This window comes from Platalea leucorodia (assembly GCF_965183815.1).
Source record: "Platalea leucorodia genome assembly, contig: HAP1_HAP1_SCAFFOLD_162, whole genome shotgun sequence".
Taxonomy (NCBI): Eukaryota; Metazoa; Chordata; class Aves; order Pelecaniformes; family Threskiornithidae; genus Platalea; species Platalea leucorodia.
Window position 1 is genome coordinate 125801 of NW_028121385.1, and position 15677 is coordinate 141477.

At 50.5% G+C, this 15677-nt stretch overlaps 1 protein-coding gene and 1 pseudogene across 2 annotated transcripts; one reads left to right on the top strand and one right to left on the bottom strand.

The window, feature by feature from the left end:
• Positions 1–1718: 1718 nt before the first annotated feature.
• Positions 1719–2648, bottom strand: LOC309603659 (olfactory receptor 14A16-like; the record flags this gene model as incomplete). Its single annotated transcript, XM_082338604.1, has 1 exon — positions 1719–2648. One exon carries the CDS (start codon positions 2646–2648, stop codon positions 1719–1721), a length of 930 nt encoding a protein of 309 aa, XP_082194730.1.
• A 6610-nt stretch (positions 2649–9258) lies between these two features.
• On the top strand, positions 9259–10205 carry LOC309603660 (olfactory receptor 6T1-like; annotated as a pseudogene). The gene has a single exon. The product of its transcript is annotated as an olfactory receptor 6T1-like (transcript).
• The last annotated feature ends 5472 nt before the right edge of the window (positions 10206–15677 follow it).

Below are 15677 nucleotides of genomic sequence, written 5' to 3' on the forward strand. Positions count from 1 at the left end.
GACAGACTGAAGCAAGTGCTGCAGAGGCCGGAAGGAAGGTTGGGGCCTGGATCACATAATGGACAAGGAGAGGCTGAGAAAGCTGAGTTTATACGAACTCTCTCAGAGCCAAACATCGGAGCAAAGACCCAGGCCTGCTGGTAAAAACTCAGTTAATGGAGATTTTAAAAATCAGTCGAGACAAGCACCTGATTGAGCTGGAGGTGTCTGAGAAGAGGCTTGGCTGAGAGTCCAGCTGTGGCAAGAGCTGTGGGACTTGGTGTGTAATGGCTGTCAGTAGGAAACTGCATCCCTTTTGATTAATAATGGCAGTGGAGCTGGGTATGACTGAGCCCCATAGGAGGATGGTGGTGACCATGCAGCAAAGGATCCTCCTCAGGGCTGGGGTGGATGGCCAGAGATGGAAATGGCCGGTGGGTGGGACTGGTCTGGGACAAATTTCCTGGGGCAGCTTCCCCAGGGTGTCCTGGAAACATGGCGCAGACAACGCCCCTCTCTTCTGCACCTTTGATGCCTTGCTTTCTTCACCATGACACCTGGCTCTGCACTGGGAGTGCTGGCTGCCCCTACCCCGCACACTCACACACCTTAGCTCTGCACTGGCGTTTTTCTCTCCCGGGCTCTTTCCAGCCCAGCCCAGCCCCTCCCCACCTCTCCCCACCTCCCCTGCCCTCTCTCCAGCCCAGCCCACCAGAGCAGCCCAGCCTGGGCTGGCTCCATGGCACTGCCCAGGGCAGGCTGCTGCAGAGCTCTGGGCACTCACCCCACAGCCCCAGCCCCTCTGAAGGCCACAGCAGCTGCTGGGGGGCAGGCAGCGGGGTTCAGGCTCCCCATCAGCCCCACGGCTGGTGCTGGCCACAAGGGCATGAGGAACCAGAGGCTAGGCACTCTCTGGCTCTCCTCAATTCATCTTGTAGGTGATCGCCAAACCTGACTGAATTTGCCCCCTCCTCTACTCGCGCCAGCCCCACTCCCCAGGACAGCCCCAGAGTCCTGGCCCTGGGGGTCCTCAGGCAGCTTCTGCAGCTCTCCCCACCCTCCCTTCCCTGTGCCTGCTGGGTTCCCACTGACTCCTATGGCACTGCCTTAGCCCTTCTTCGTGGATACATGAATTTAGTGCTTTACATTTGGGGGACTTCACCTCTGAGGGTGTTTCACCTCTGAGTCTCCATTCATTCCAACACCAGAGCATGTGCTGAGTCCCCATCCTCTCCTCACGCCTCCAAATTCATTTCCAAAAAGTCTGGTATATACCATCAGTCCTGTCAGACACGAAGGAACCTGAGGAGATAATGGGGAGCTCATGGACCGTCTCCCCTGCCATTGGACACCAAGAAGAGAGCCTTTAAAACCAGACCATTTTATTCAATGGAAACCAACGTTACCATGAGCTTAACCCCAAAATGACTGAGAACACAAGGAGACCGGAAACATTAAAAGACCAATTCCTTGGACATTTTCTTGGAAGGAACTTTGGAAGAAGAGCCCAGCCTTCAGGCACTGCACCCAGGAGGTGCCCTTTTCTTGAAGAGCTACAATTTGATGGGCCACATCTGACATGGTGTTCTGCAAGGGTCAGACACAACAGGATCAAACTTCCACAGGAGTATAAAACCAGAAAACTATCCCTAAGTAGAATTATCACAGGATAAAAAAAGTAAACTTGTGGCCTAAGATACACTCAGGGAAACAGGCAGAGGAGGGAAGACAGGTTATTGTCAGTGAAACGGCATCCACTGGATCAGTTTCCATAAGGCATCCTTGAGCTCCTGGTTCCTCATGCTGTAGATTAGGGGGTTCACTGTTGGAGGTACCAATGAGTACATCACTGCCACCACCAGATCCAGGGATGGGGAGGAGATGGAGGGGGGCTTCAGTTGAGCAAACACGCCAGTGCTGAGAAACAGGGAGACCACGGCCAGGTGAGGGAGGCACGTGGAAAAGGCTTTGTGGCGTCCCTGCTGTGAGGGGATCCTCAGCACGGCCCTGAAGATCTGCACATAGGACAGCACAATGAAAACAAAACACCCAAAGTCCACAAAGACACTGACCACAAGAAGCCCAACTTCCCTGAGGTAGGAGTGTGAGCAGGAGAGCTTGAGGATCTGTGGGATTTCACAGAAGAACTGGTCCACAGCATTGCCTTGGCAGAGGGGGAGGGAAAATGTATTGGCAGTGTGCAAGAGAGCATGGAGAAACCCACTGCCCCAGGCAGCTGCTGCCATGTGGACACAAGCTCTGCTGCCCAGCAGGGTCCCGTAGTGCAGGGGTTTGCAGATGGCCACGTAGCGGTCATAGGCCATGATGGTGAGAATAAAATACTCTGCTGAAATCAAAAATACAAACAGAAAGAGCTGGGCAGCACATCCCAAGTAAGAGATAGCCCTGGTGTCCCAGAGGAAACTGGCCATGGCTTTGGGGAGAGTGGTGGAGATGCAGCCAAGGTCGAGGAGGGAGAGGTTAAGGAGGAAGAAGTACATGGGGGTGTGGAGGCAGTGGTCACAGGCTACGCCGGTGATGATGAGGCCGTTGCCCAGGAGGGCAGCCAGGTAGATGGCCAGGAAGAGCCAGAAGTGCAAGAGCTGCAGCTCCCGTGTGTCCGCGAAGGCCAGGAGGAGGAAGTGGGTGATGGAGCTGCCGTTGGACATTGTGTCCCTCTGCCCATGGGGATCTGTTCAAGGAGGTAAAAGAAGGGAGAAGTTAGGGCAGACTGGTTTGTGAAAAATCTACTCACTTTCTTATAGAAAGCCCCCAAACTGCCTTTCACTTCTCCAGAAGACCTTTGGTGAGCTCTGGTTGGTGCTGGCTGAGGGTGCCCCAGGGAGCAGGAGGCTCTGCTGGGGACTCTGCAGGATTCAGTCCTGCCCTACAGCAGTAGGTAAATAGGAACTCGGAGTGATCTCAGATTAAATCTGCTTGTGATATAAGAAAACTTCTCAGCATTGTGGCTCTCGATTCACCTGACTGTAGAGCAGAGCTGTGGGGAGTTTGGGTTGTGCCTTCTGTTCTAGTTGCCCCAGCACAGCTGAGGAGTGGTTTGAATGCAGCAATGCCTGGCATTTCTGCTGCACTGCAAGGGAAACCTTGTGGGTCCTGAGATTGGGCAAAGGGACTGTCCCTTAGTGCAGAGTGAGGACAGCTGCTCTGTCCATCAGCCCTGCTCTCAGCTGCCCTGTGCTGGCAGCTCTTCCACCTGGAGGACTATCGCACTTGGATGTTCCCCCCAAAAGAAAGAAGCCAGTGCTGGGAGCAGAGGAATCCAGTTTCCCAGTGCAGATCTCCAACGCCCTCACTCCATCTCACCGTACCTGAGGAGGATCTCAGCTCTGCCCTCCCAACCAGGGACACAGAGGGCTCATTACAGCTGCCCACATGCAGCCACCCAGCAGCATTCTCCATGGGGCTCCTGCAAAACATAGAGATGCCCTGGGAGAGCTGTGCCCCACGGGAGGGCAGCCTGCAGCCCAGCAGGACCTCCCAAGGACAGAATCAACTGTCCTGAATTTGTTATGTCCTGAAGGGAGGGTGAGATCACTGCCAGCCACACACACTGCAGTACCCAGAGCCCCACAGGTGAACAGGGTGCGAGCTGGATGCTTTTCCTCCATGGCCGTATGTGCATGACAGCACACACAGCGTTGGTGTCTGAGCTGCACGTGAATCCTCACCCCCCACACCAGTGAGTGTAACAGTGAGAAGGGCGTCAGGGAGAAGAGGAGAACATGCCAAAGGAGCCCTGCCAAGGGAGGCAGGAGAGGGAGACAGAGAGAGACCCTTGAGTTTTAACTCTCTTTGGTGGTCAGGCTGCTTGGGAAGGTAAATCATGAGCATGTCTCTGTGCCATTAAGGGCAGAGGCTCTGCTGTGTGAGTGAGGAGACCAGGGGGTTGCTCAAAGGAAAGCATCTGTACTGCAGGGGATGGCAGGGAGATGCCTGATACCCACATCTTCTCCCTTTTCATGCTCACAGAGGCCATCCCACCTGCTGTGTGCTAAGCTCTGCCCTGCAGGCACCTCCTGGCAGCAGGGCATTGCCCAGGGGCATCTCTGTGTGTGCAGGGGCTAAGCAACAGCTCAGACAAGTCCTAGTGAGAACTGGGGTCTCATTGCCTACTCCAGAGCAGAGACATAAATTCCCATCTCCTACTGCCCACCCAGACAACCAAGAGTGGAAAAACTCAAAGCAGGGATTTCTTCCCTTTCAGGCAATCCCCTACCTTGACATCCCTCTTTAGAATGACCCTCTGCAAATGTCCTTTGGGTGATGTAGAAGTCTGAGCAGCCCTGACCCACGCTGCACCCTCTGGGCAGCAGAGGGATCCTGCCCTGCTTCCACCCACAGGTTCTCCCCGCAGCTTTGAAGGGCGCTCCCTGGGCAGGCTGAGTGCTGACCCGGTCAGACGGCAGAGTCCCTGCCCTGGTGCACAGCCCACTGGGGTGCAGTGACCCTGCTCTGAAGGACAGCCCTGGGCACCCACAGGTGCGCACTGATCCTCAAAACCCCAGAGGAAGGCAGCTGTATTGCCTTTTCTTTCTGATGGTGCAGCAGGGAAGTCCTCCTCTGCAGCACGTCCTCATCCTCTACGTTAGAGAAACTCTGAGAGTCATCCTGAAAATCCCATAGGCTGTGGGATGTAGCAGCTTTTGGAGATCCCTCCAGGAACACCAGTTACATTGTCCTGCAACCAGGGACTTACCATATACAGGGATGTGAAGATCTCTCCCATGCAGTGAGCTCTCAGCATCTTCCCACTCCAGGCTGCCTTTGTAGTCTCTCTGCCTCACTCATCTCCTCTCAGCACTTGCAGGCAGTGCCCTCAGCCCTGCCGCACTTTGCAGAGGAGCTGCTCCTGGGCAGAGCTGTCTCTCAGCAGCACTGCCTGGTTGCCATCAGCTGCCTCCATCCCAGGAGCCCAGCCCAGCTCAGCAGCAGAGGCCCAGCCCAAGGCACCACTTTCTCTGCCCCTCTGGGCTCCCTCCAGGTGTCCCTGGGGCTCCTGGGAAACCTGCTGTGAAACAGACTGAAGTAATAACTTGTGGCCCCTCTCCCACCTCTGGAGAGATACTTCTTTCCAGCAATGCAATTTCTCCTATCAGAGAGAGAATTGGGCATGAGAATCACCGTTCCTTACTTCTGGTATGGGACAGAAAACCTGGACAGTGACAGAGCTCCTTTACCCCTGCTGCGGGAAGGGATTCAGCTGAGTCAATTGAGGCTCCTCATCCTTTGTTTGTAGTCCTGGGGCTGGAAGGGACCTCAGCTCTCATCTATGGCTGCCACAAACCCACAGGAGGTGGTATTCCTCTTGCATCCGTTCAGGTGGACACGAAATAGGAACCTGGTGCCTGGGAGCCTCTTGTCTCAGCTCCCATGGTAATTGCTGGGGATGGAGGCAAGGAGTGTGCTGTTCAGACTCAAACACCTGGTGACATCTGAGGTGTCAGAGGTGGTCCGAGGTATGTGCAGGTAACTACAAGCTGTTATGCAGCGGTTCACAGAGAGGGCAGTATCTGGAGGCATCATGCTTGAGCTTAGAGGGGACTTCCTTTGGCCAACAGCAGATGCCCATGTTTAGGACATCTGAACTTTTCCCTACCCCTTATGTTCAGGGCAGCCTATTGAGGTAGTCAGGGGGGCAGATGTAGCCATTGCCATAGCCATCAGCCATCTTCTCCATCAGCTGCATATACTAGATCACCATGGACTGTAATGGCACAACGCCCGTGGACATCCCTACGTTGCCTAACCTAATTCAGGGCAGCTACTCAATGGCCAAATACAGGCCTGTAGTGCTATGCAAGATGCCAGGGCTCTCCAGCACAACTGCGTGTTTGGCACCATTTGATTTTCTTTCCCACAGCATTCTGGAGAAACTGGCTGCTCATGGCTTGGATGGGTGTACTCTCTGCTGGGTAAAAAACTATCTGGATGGCCAGGCCCAAAGAGTGGTGGTGAATGGAGTTCAATGCAGTTTGCAGCTGGTTACAAGTGGTGTTCCCCAGGGCTCAGTATTGGGACCAGTTCTGTTTATTATCTTTATCAATGACTGGATGAGGGGATCGAGTGCACCCTCAGTCAGTTTGCAGACGACACCAAGTTGGGCAGGAGTGTTGATCTGCTGGAGGGTAGGAAGGCCCTACAGAGGGATCTGGACAGGCTGGGTCGATGGGCCGAGGCCAACTGTAGGAGGTCCAACAGGGCTAAGTCTCGGGTCCTGCATTTGGGTCTTGAGTGATGGACGCTCATGGGCCCCTCGTCCCTGCAATCTGGCCTCACACAGAAGAGGAGCCACCCTGCTTGTGAATTAACCATCACCCTCGGTGGTGCACATGGTTTCACTCTTCCAGTCCGGGTGGATGTGTGTAATATGGACAATTACTCACATCACACTCTCTGCATTCTTCACTTCCCCCGACTGCCAACCCATTGCAAACAAAGTGCTGTGGTCAAAATGGGTCTCGAGGTGCGGGAAGACTGGCTAAACATCTCTGTGTGCCAGCTCGTCACAAAGTGGCGCGTTGGCTGGAAGTGCAAAGGCATGGGTCCATCTTTCCTGGAAGACTTGTGAGGAAATGGAGGGAGCAGTGGGTTCTATCAGCCCCTGCTCTACACCCCCTGCCTGCACTGGGAAAGGAAGAAAGGGGTTGAAAGGAGAAGTGATCTGGGGCCCAGTTTAGACAAGTGCAGGGTCAGCCAGTCCACTGTGAAGTCGGGAGATCAGGAAGAAGTCCATGGGCAGAGGTTTGTGCTCTGCCAGAGAGTGCCAGAGGATGGGGCTGGCCTGCCGACATGGAGTGCAAAGGAGGTCCTATTTTCATGAGCCCTGTGGAGAAAGAGGGACTAAGAGCCTGTCTGTACTCAGGGAGAAGGAAAGTCTTCTTCCATGTCATCAAGGAGGAGACTCCCAAAGCCTTGAAGAATGAGATTCCTCTCTCTCAGCTTTAGGGGAACAATTCCACCCAAAGAGAGATACCTTGTCCTTTTTTGACATGCACTAAGATGGGCTGAGAGGCCTTCACAGTGGTTCCAGTTTTAGCACCAAACCCTCAGGACACCGGCTTCCTTCTGGACTGGAAGGAGACAGTCAGGTGGCCCTTAGGCAGCAATGAATGATCTCTGCAAATCTCCCAGAGGTCTGCAATGAAGAGGCCAGGTGTCGATTGGTCAGTCAGGGCTCCCCTTGCAAGTGCAGAAGAGGAATCCGCTCCTCTCCTCTACCTTTAGAAATCCATTTCTGCAATAAGTTGAACTGTGTCCTGAACTTCATTGACAAACCCAAGGAAAACTAAGGAGATTACTCTGACACTAAAAACCACCTATCCTTTAGGTGTCCAACATTATAAAGACAAGGCGGGTAGCATGGAAGTCACTCCACAGAAGCTGCTTTCACCGTTAAACATCTCTTGACAGCACCTTTTAAGATTTGGTGCTTCTCCCTCACAGAATACTTTTCAGAATGGGTCTTGACTTCTGCAGGGATTAGGTCACCGAGCTACCAGCTATCATTGTCATTAATCTCCCCTCACCCTCTCAGAGCTGCTCTGCTGAGGAACCCTTTAGCACCCAAGGCCATGAATCCTCAGGGAACATACCGAAGGCCTTAGAAATGTTCTCCACAACAGGGGAAGAAAAATGGGAGACTCCTTCAGTCTGGAGGAAGTGCCTCAGCACAAATGGCATTCCCAGCTGACCCACAAAGGCTTTACAAGGGCCTTGAAAGGAGCCCTGATAGACTGTTCTTTAGGGGTTGTGGGAGGAAAGGAGATGGTGCTTCACACAAAGTCTGCTGGGCTTCTCTTTCCCCCCGCTAATGCTCCCAGCACATCATAGATTCATGTCAGTGGTTTGTCACATTTCACCTCGGTTTTCATTGATTTGGCTGTTTTTAATTCCTGGCCTGCCTGCCTTCTTACCTGCTACCCTCCTTTGACATTCCTCCTTTCCCTGTGATATTTCTTGGGAAGCGAGACCTGTGTCAGGATCTCTGCCCCTTCCTTTGATGTGGGCTTGTTGGCCCATCTCAGCTAAGCTGCACAGAGCCCGATGGGTCTGAGGTTTTCAGGCTTGTGTAGGTTTTGTGAGCAAAACCAGCAGGACAGGAAGGAGATGGCCCGCATAGGGGAAGGCTGTTTGGAAAGAAGCGCTGCACCAGGAATTCAAACGTTCCAAGCCCTCAGATAATAAATTCTTGACTTGGTAAGGATGAACTCCTTACCAAACCAGGCTTCATTCCACAGGAAAGAAAAGAAAAACAGAAAAAGAAACAAAGAACCAAACACCACAGGAGGGAGAAGGCTCAATTTCCTATTAGTTTATTTAGTTTCTTTATTTGTTTGCTCTACAAGGTAATTTTTATCCCCCAACTGAATGAATTTCCCTTCTCCGCCTCCCTACCCCCCCATCTTTTTCAATCCTGTTATGCTCTTTTTTTTTCCTTGTTTCAAAGGTTTTTCCTTTGTTTATTCCCCTCTTCTCTGCTGCTTTTCAAATCTTCTTTTCTTTTTCCCTCCGACAGCCAGAAAGGTTTATCAAAACTGTTTTTCAGCAGGAAAGTTGTCAGTGACAGAGGAGGAATCTGTTTATAAAGCTTTCTGTTCTACCCGACAAAGTTCAAGCGTGGATGGAAGGACAGTCCTGAAAATGGACTAGTTTTAAACACTGAATGTTTGTCTTCTCCCTCTTTGGCTTTGGTTTTCCCTGAAAACCAAACCTTTCCCAGGGAATAAAACTTTCCTCTTCTCTCACTCGCCTTCTTACCTTTCCTTCCCACACGCCTCCGCATTTGTCACCATCTTCATGCCGCCTTCTCTCTGCTTCTGTCCTAATCAAAAGGTTAAAGGCACTTGGCTGAGCTGTTTTATTCTTGCACTAGAATGCATTGTAGCTCATCCTAAAGGATACCTTTAAATAGATTAGAATAAAACCAGTTGAGAAACATCTATTTTTTCCCCACTGCCTGTAAAGGGACTGTTGGGTAAAGAGCTCAAATACAATAACTTGCATCATGTTTATAGTGGATCCCTGCTCTAACCCCCGTACTACATTTGCTCCTAGTGCGTAAAATGGGGCCTTCTTGCTCTAGCTTGATTCTTCTCTCCTCTCTTCTGTTTTCCTTCCAGCCTTTGCATGAATATCTCCGTGTATACCTTTTCTCATCCTTCTACATTCTTTCGCTCTGACTCATCTTCTTGTAACCTCCTCAAGCGTTGTTTCCTCCACTGACCATCTGCCCTTGCTCACTGCAGCTCCAATGCAGAAATGTTGAACCACACACCTGTCACAGAGTTCCTTCTCTTGGGCTTCCCCTCCCGCCACCATCAGCAGCGCCTAATGGCAATCCCTCTCCTGCTTCGTACCTGGTGATCTTAGTGGGAAACTTGCTGATCATTGCCCTCGTTCTGCCTGGAAGAGACCTCTACAGGCCCATGTACTTTTTCCTCTGTAACCTCTCCTGCTTGGACATCTTCATCACTACATCCATCATACCCAAAGCCATAGGAAACTTGCTGATGGGCAGCAAAGCCATTTCCTTCCCAGGCTGCTTAACTCAGGGCTACTTCTACTCCCTTCTGGGCTACATCGAGTTTGTCCTTCTGGCTCTCATGTCCTATGACCGCTATGTGGCCATATGCCACCCTCTGCAGTACCCCATGCTCATGAACGGTCAGCTTTGCCTTCAGCTCCTCTTGGGCTCGTGGGCTGCAGGCTTCCTGGCCACCATTGTCTCCACTGTCCTGGTTGCCAGGATGCCCTTCTGCAATGCCAATCGTATTGACCACTTCTTCTGTGACAGTGTGCTTTTGATCAAGTTGTCCTGGGCACAAACACAGATTGTTGAGCTGATCACCTTCATGGCCTCATCCATCATCCTACTTGGCTCACTGGGCATGACAGCAGTGCCCTACCTTTATATCATTAACACCATACTTAGGTTGCCCTCAGCTTCCTCACGGCACAAGGCATTCTCTACATGCTCCTCTCACTTCACCTTTGTCATCTTGGGCTACGGCAGCTGCATATCCATGTATGCCCAGCCTTCAGGTCACCACATGTCCTACAACAAGGCAGCGGCCCTTCTCAACACAGTGGTAACTCCTTTGATGAGTCCCTTTCTTTTCAGCCTGAGGAACCAGATGATGAAAGATGCCCTCAAGGCACGCTTGAAGAGAAGGGTGATCACCTTCAGGCAACACTTTTCCACCTGACAAGAGTTTTTGTAGGTGGATTTTGGAAGGGGACAGGGGTGGGGAGGGCAAACACATGATGATGATACATTTGCAGGAATGCAACCTTTCTTTCTTAGCAGTGTAAAGAATCCTGAAATGAATATCACACCAGGTTCTCTCCTGCAATACATCACCATAAGAAGGCCTTACCTAGCAATGCCTTTCAAATGACCTACAAGCACTTTACAAACCCTGGTGAATACCACTATGGCATTTTCTACGTGTGGAAACCGAGACAGAAAGCAACAAGCAGAGGGCTTCATGTCTCCATGGCACACCCAAGTCTCAACAAGCTTCACCCTCCTCCAGTTCTGATGCAACTTCTCCTTGCTTCTAAACCTGGTTTCCTGATTATTTTGGTGGCAGATCTTTGTTGAACCTCTTAGCCTTTAGGAAATGACAGAAAATAGGTGGAAGACAATCAAAAGAACAATAATGGCTTTATTTCTCTATCAAGTGACACATCTCCATTAACCTCCTGGTTAGAACAAAAACATGCCTGAAATAAAGTCCAACTTAACTGCCTCAAATTACCTCTCTTCTACTTTGGTATAAAATCTTGAATATTGGTCAGAAATGTAGTTTTGAGTAACAAGGCAGCTGTCTGCAGATCAGGTCTGCTGAAGTAAATGTCCAGTCCTTGACACAATGCTCCCACACCCAATACTTCAGCTGATCTAGCAAATTCAGGGGAATTAACTTATTCCAACATAGACTTTTATGACTGCAATGTCTAAAAAGATGAGTTTATTGCCTGGTCTCCTTTGACAGCGAGGAGGAAGGAGCAGTACAGAGGATGGTGTCATCTCCTCCTATAGTCATCTATGGCACTTCAGGGAATTGTACTTAACACAGGCTCAGCAGCTTAACTTTTCAATACCTAATGCCAGGTGCACTGACCCACGTGCTGGGCAACGTCTGGTGATTTGCACAAGCGAGGGACTCTTGCTCAACGGGGGCCATCCTTTGAAGACATGAGGGTTAAAACTGTACCTTAAGGTCTCTCCAAAAGTAAACAGAAACATCTCCTCTAATCGCTGTCACAGTGTTGTCATTTTGCAATTTTCCTAGATTAAGAAAGCTGGATTTGTTGACTCAGTGGAAAAAAAGAAGGCTTTGGGGAGACCATTGGAACAGCCTTCCCACACCCACCAGGAGGTGATCCGGAAGAGTCAGGCTCTTCCCTGTTGTGCATGATGGGATGATGAGGGCCAATGATCAAGGTTTCCCAGAGAGGAGGTGCCATCTCCATCTTTGGTGGGTTTGAAGCCCAACGTGAATGAAGTCCTGTGCAACCTGGTGTGACCCCACGGGTGACCCTGCTGTCAGCAGGAGGTGGACTGGAAACCTCCGGAGGTCACTTGCAGCCTGAACGATTCCGTGTTTCCAGCCACCATGGCTTTTCTCTTGAGGATTTGAGGGAAAGCACTCAAGTTCCCCATGACCATGGAAGTCAGTCAGGCATAACTATGGTCAGAGCAAGTGCAGCTTTCTTGTCCCACTCCAATCAGCCTGTTGCAGGTGAAGGGCTGCTTGGCAGGTACCCCTGAACAGCCCTGGCCATGTCCTTGCCTTCACCTTGTATTTTCTTTTTCCCTCTTTTGCCCCTCCCAAGTTCTTCCCTTTGATCATGCTCATGCCCTCCCATACAAATAGTCCACCTCTGGTTACCCTTTTCTCATCAGATATGGTTTGTCTTGCTTTGTACCCTCATGTGGTATTTCTGGGATGCCCTCCGTGGTAATACCTGTCTTGGCTTGCAATTTCATTTCACTAGTATGTCCTCATCAAGGCAGGCTCAGACTCGGCTGGATGAGGAGCAACCTCAAAGAAAAGGGCCTGGGCATTACAAGGGGTGCCATTGCAGCCAGTGATGGTGCTAAACGTGAACATACCCATGTGCATATTGGGCCGCACTGGGAGAAGCATGGCCATCAGACAAAGGGAGTTGTCATCCGTCTTGCCTCAGCACTGGTGTGGCCACATCTGGAATAGTGTGTCCCAGTGTGGGGCTCCCCATTCTGGAGGAATGGCAAGAAACTGAAGATGATCCAGAGGTCTGCCAAGTTGGGGTTAGGGGCCATGTGTAGAGAGACTGAGAGACCTGGGCTTCTTAGGCCTAGTGAATCGGAAGATCTGGGGAGTGTGGGATCATGTAGGTCACGACAGCTTGAAAGTTGCTTTCAGAGGTGGTGGCACCTGGGAAAGAGCTTGAAGAATGAAAACCAGCAAAACCTGCAGTTTGGGAGGTCCAGACTGGACATGAGGAAGAAAGCAATGTCACTCCAAGGGCAGTGCTGTGGTGCAAGAGGTCACCCAGAGGGAGTCTGGATCAGGAAATGAGTCTGTTTCAAAGAAGAGTCACCAGTGAGGACAGAGAGACATCAGTACAGGGAGGAAGATGCTGCAGCGTGGAAGCGGGTTGGGTGTCTACAGCGTGAAGAGAAACAGCCATAGGCGTGGGACAGCCTATGACAGCCTGCGGTAGAGATGGCCAAGGGTGCTGAGAAGTCCCTGACAGAACGGAGGCCTTGGTCCCCTGGGCTATGGCTGATGCCTCTGACACCAAGGCCTGTGAGGAGACACATTGTCCTCATGCCACCGGAGCCTCCTTGCCTCCTTGCACGCTGGCAGAGAGGCCAGGCAGTGTGATACCGTTGTCCTTTACTTGGCACTGCACAGCCCACATCCCAGTGCCCCAGGAAGAGCCCTGAGCCACACATGAGGGACACGATCAAGGGTCAGGGCTTGGGGTTTGGCTTGAGAAACACATCAAGGCTTGAGAAAGCATCAGAGCCGCTTGCACTCTGCCTTTGCCTGCCTGCCAGCACTGCCTCCAATTTTCTGCTCTAACGAGTCCATGGGGAGGCCTTGTCAGTAATGGCCCTCAGAGGGACCCCTTAATGCTTCAGGGTACTTTGGGTTTTGCTTCTGACTTTGACTTCTGGAAAGGTTTGTGCAAATCTCCCCTCAGTATCTCAGGCTCAAGGACTCAGCACCAAATGCACCCTGGGGCTCATTACAATGCAGAAAGCCCTACTGTGCCTTGCTGTTCCTGCACTTTTTTTCAAGTCTTCATGTCTTGTACAGCTACTTGGAGCTGTTTCAGTGGGGTAGGCAAAGAGGAAGAGTTCAGTAAAAAAAACGAGTTTTGCTTCTTAAGGGTATTTTGTCTAATTTTTCAGCCTACTGAAGAAGCAGCATGCTCCAGTGGATATTGATCTAAGATGATTCGTCAGGAGGTCTGGAAGGGAAGGAAAAGTAGTCCCTTGAGGTCTGCCTGGACGACCTTGCTCCTCACCTCCCCAAGCCCACCAGTTCCCTCATCGGCCACCTGGGACTTGCATCCCTTTCCTCATACCAGACTTCTCGACTGAGCTCTGCAGATGGATGTTACAGCTCCTTTGCACCAGCTCCCACCTGCTTTCCTTAGAGAACTGGGCTGCACACAGCCACTGAAAGGTTTCTCTTCATTGCCAACAAACAAAAGTTAAACATGATGCCATTTAATCAGCTTGAAAACTCTCTCCTCAGCTGTCTGCTGAGTCCAAGCAGCAGCTAACGTGGTCCGCCTTTTACAAGGGATTTCTGTACAAGAACACTTTTAGACAGATAAGAAAGCAAAGATATAAACACATGATTAAGGTGTTGACTAAAGAGTTAATTAGACTCCTGAAAAATGGGGCAAGTCTCTAACTCCCTAAAGCTCAAAGCAGAAACCAAAAAGTTGAGAGGCATCTGAATGATCCAAGAGCAAGCGGAGGAGGAAACCTGACAACAATGGGAAGGGCATGCATCCAGAGAGTCTGCTGAGAAGATGTCCTTAGGCATGGCCACTTACTCAGGAGAGGTGGAAACACCTGAATGATGAGGGAGATGAGATACTAGACAGAGTAGTGGTAAGACAAGTCCAGGCGAAGATCAATATTTCTTCTCCTGCCATTAGTACACTTCCAGGAAATTCCTATCCTGTCATGGTGGGAAAACATTGTTGTTTCTTGAAAGTACTCCAGTGATTCAGCTGATGCAAATGTGCTCGTATTTTTTTTTTTTTTTAATTATAAAAAAAAAAAAGAATTGTGCACCTTTCCAGGCAGACATCAGTTGTCGGACCACAAAAAGGCAGTGCCACTTTCAGGGGTCTCAGTGTAGCTGAGGTGCTGGCCTGGGATTGGCATCTATCCCAGAGGGCCTGGGGGAGACCAGAGCACCTTGCAGGCTGCAGGTGGAGGCTGGGCAGGGGTTCCCAGGGCATCTCTACTGGCACCAGGTGTCTGTGTCCCTGTAGCTGAAGACATTTGTGTCCTACGTCCATTCCCAGTTCTGGAAAACACCTTCCTTTCAAAAAAAAAAGAAATCCCCTCCAAAGACACTGTCGTGATTTAACCCAGCAGGCAGCTAAACACCACACAGGTGTTGGCTCACTCCTCACCCTCCCCAGCAGGATGGGGGAGAGAATAGAGGGGAAAAAAAAAAAAAAAAAGTAAAATTAATGGCTTGAGATAAAGACAGTTTAATAAGACAGAAAAGGAAGAGAAAATCATCATAATAATAACAAGAATAATAGTAATGATAAAAGAATATACAAAAAAAGTGATGCATAATGCAATTGTTCACCACCCACTGACTGATGCTCGTCCAGTTCCTGAGCAATGGTTCCCTCCCTGGCCAGCTCCCCCCAGTTTATATACTGAGCATGATGTCATATGGTATGGAATATCCCCTTGACCAGTTTGGGTCAGCTGTCCTGGCTGTGTCCCCTCCCAGCTTCTCGCTGGCAGAGCACGAGAAGCTAAAAAGTCCTTGACTAGTGTAAGCATTACTCAGCAACAACTAAAACATCACTGTGTTCTCAACATTATTCTCATACTAAATCCAAAACACAGCACTATACCAGATACCAGGAAAAAAAACCCAATAAAATTAACTCTATGCCAGCCAAACCAAGGACAGTATCCACCCCATATTCTATACCATATACCTCATGCCCAGGTCCCACACTTTCCAATACATTCCAATGAATCACCACCACTTTTCCTCTCTTTTGATATAAACACACAGAGATCAGTCCCTTGGTCTATGGGCCATCCCTCTAAAGTGTCTGCTGAGTTCCTTTGGTCCATGACTTTGGGCTCGACCTGGCATAACAGTCCTTCAGGGCAGGAGAGATGGTGAGTGGTGTTGGATCGTTGCATGCTGAAGCCAGCTCTGGTTCCATTATCGCTGCTGGGTTAAACCACAACAGACTGAAGAAAAGCTGAGAAATGTGTTGACATCTTTCTTTGCTTTGGATCTTTCTCTTCAGTTCTTCTTGCTTCCATTTTCATTGACATTAACTGACATCTGACAGGCCTACAGGCATTAAAAGAAGATCCTTTTGTGTCTTGCACAGAGCCCCATGTCCCCAGAACCTTCCCTGCCCAGGACTCCTCAGTCTTTGCACAGAGCGAG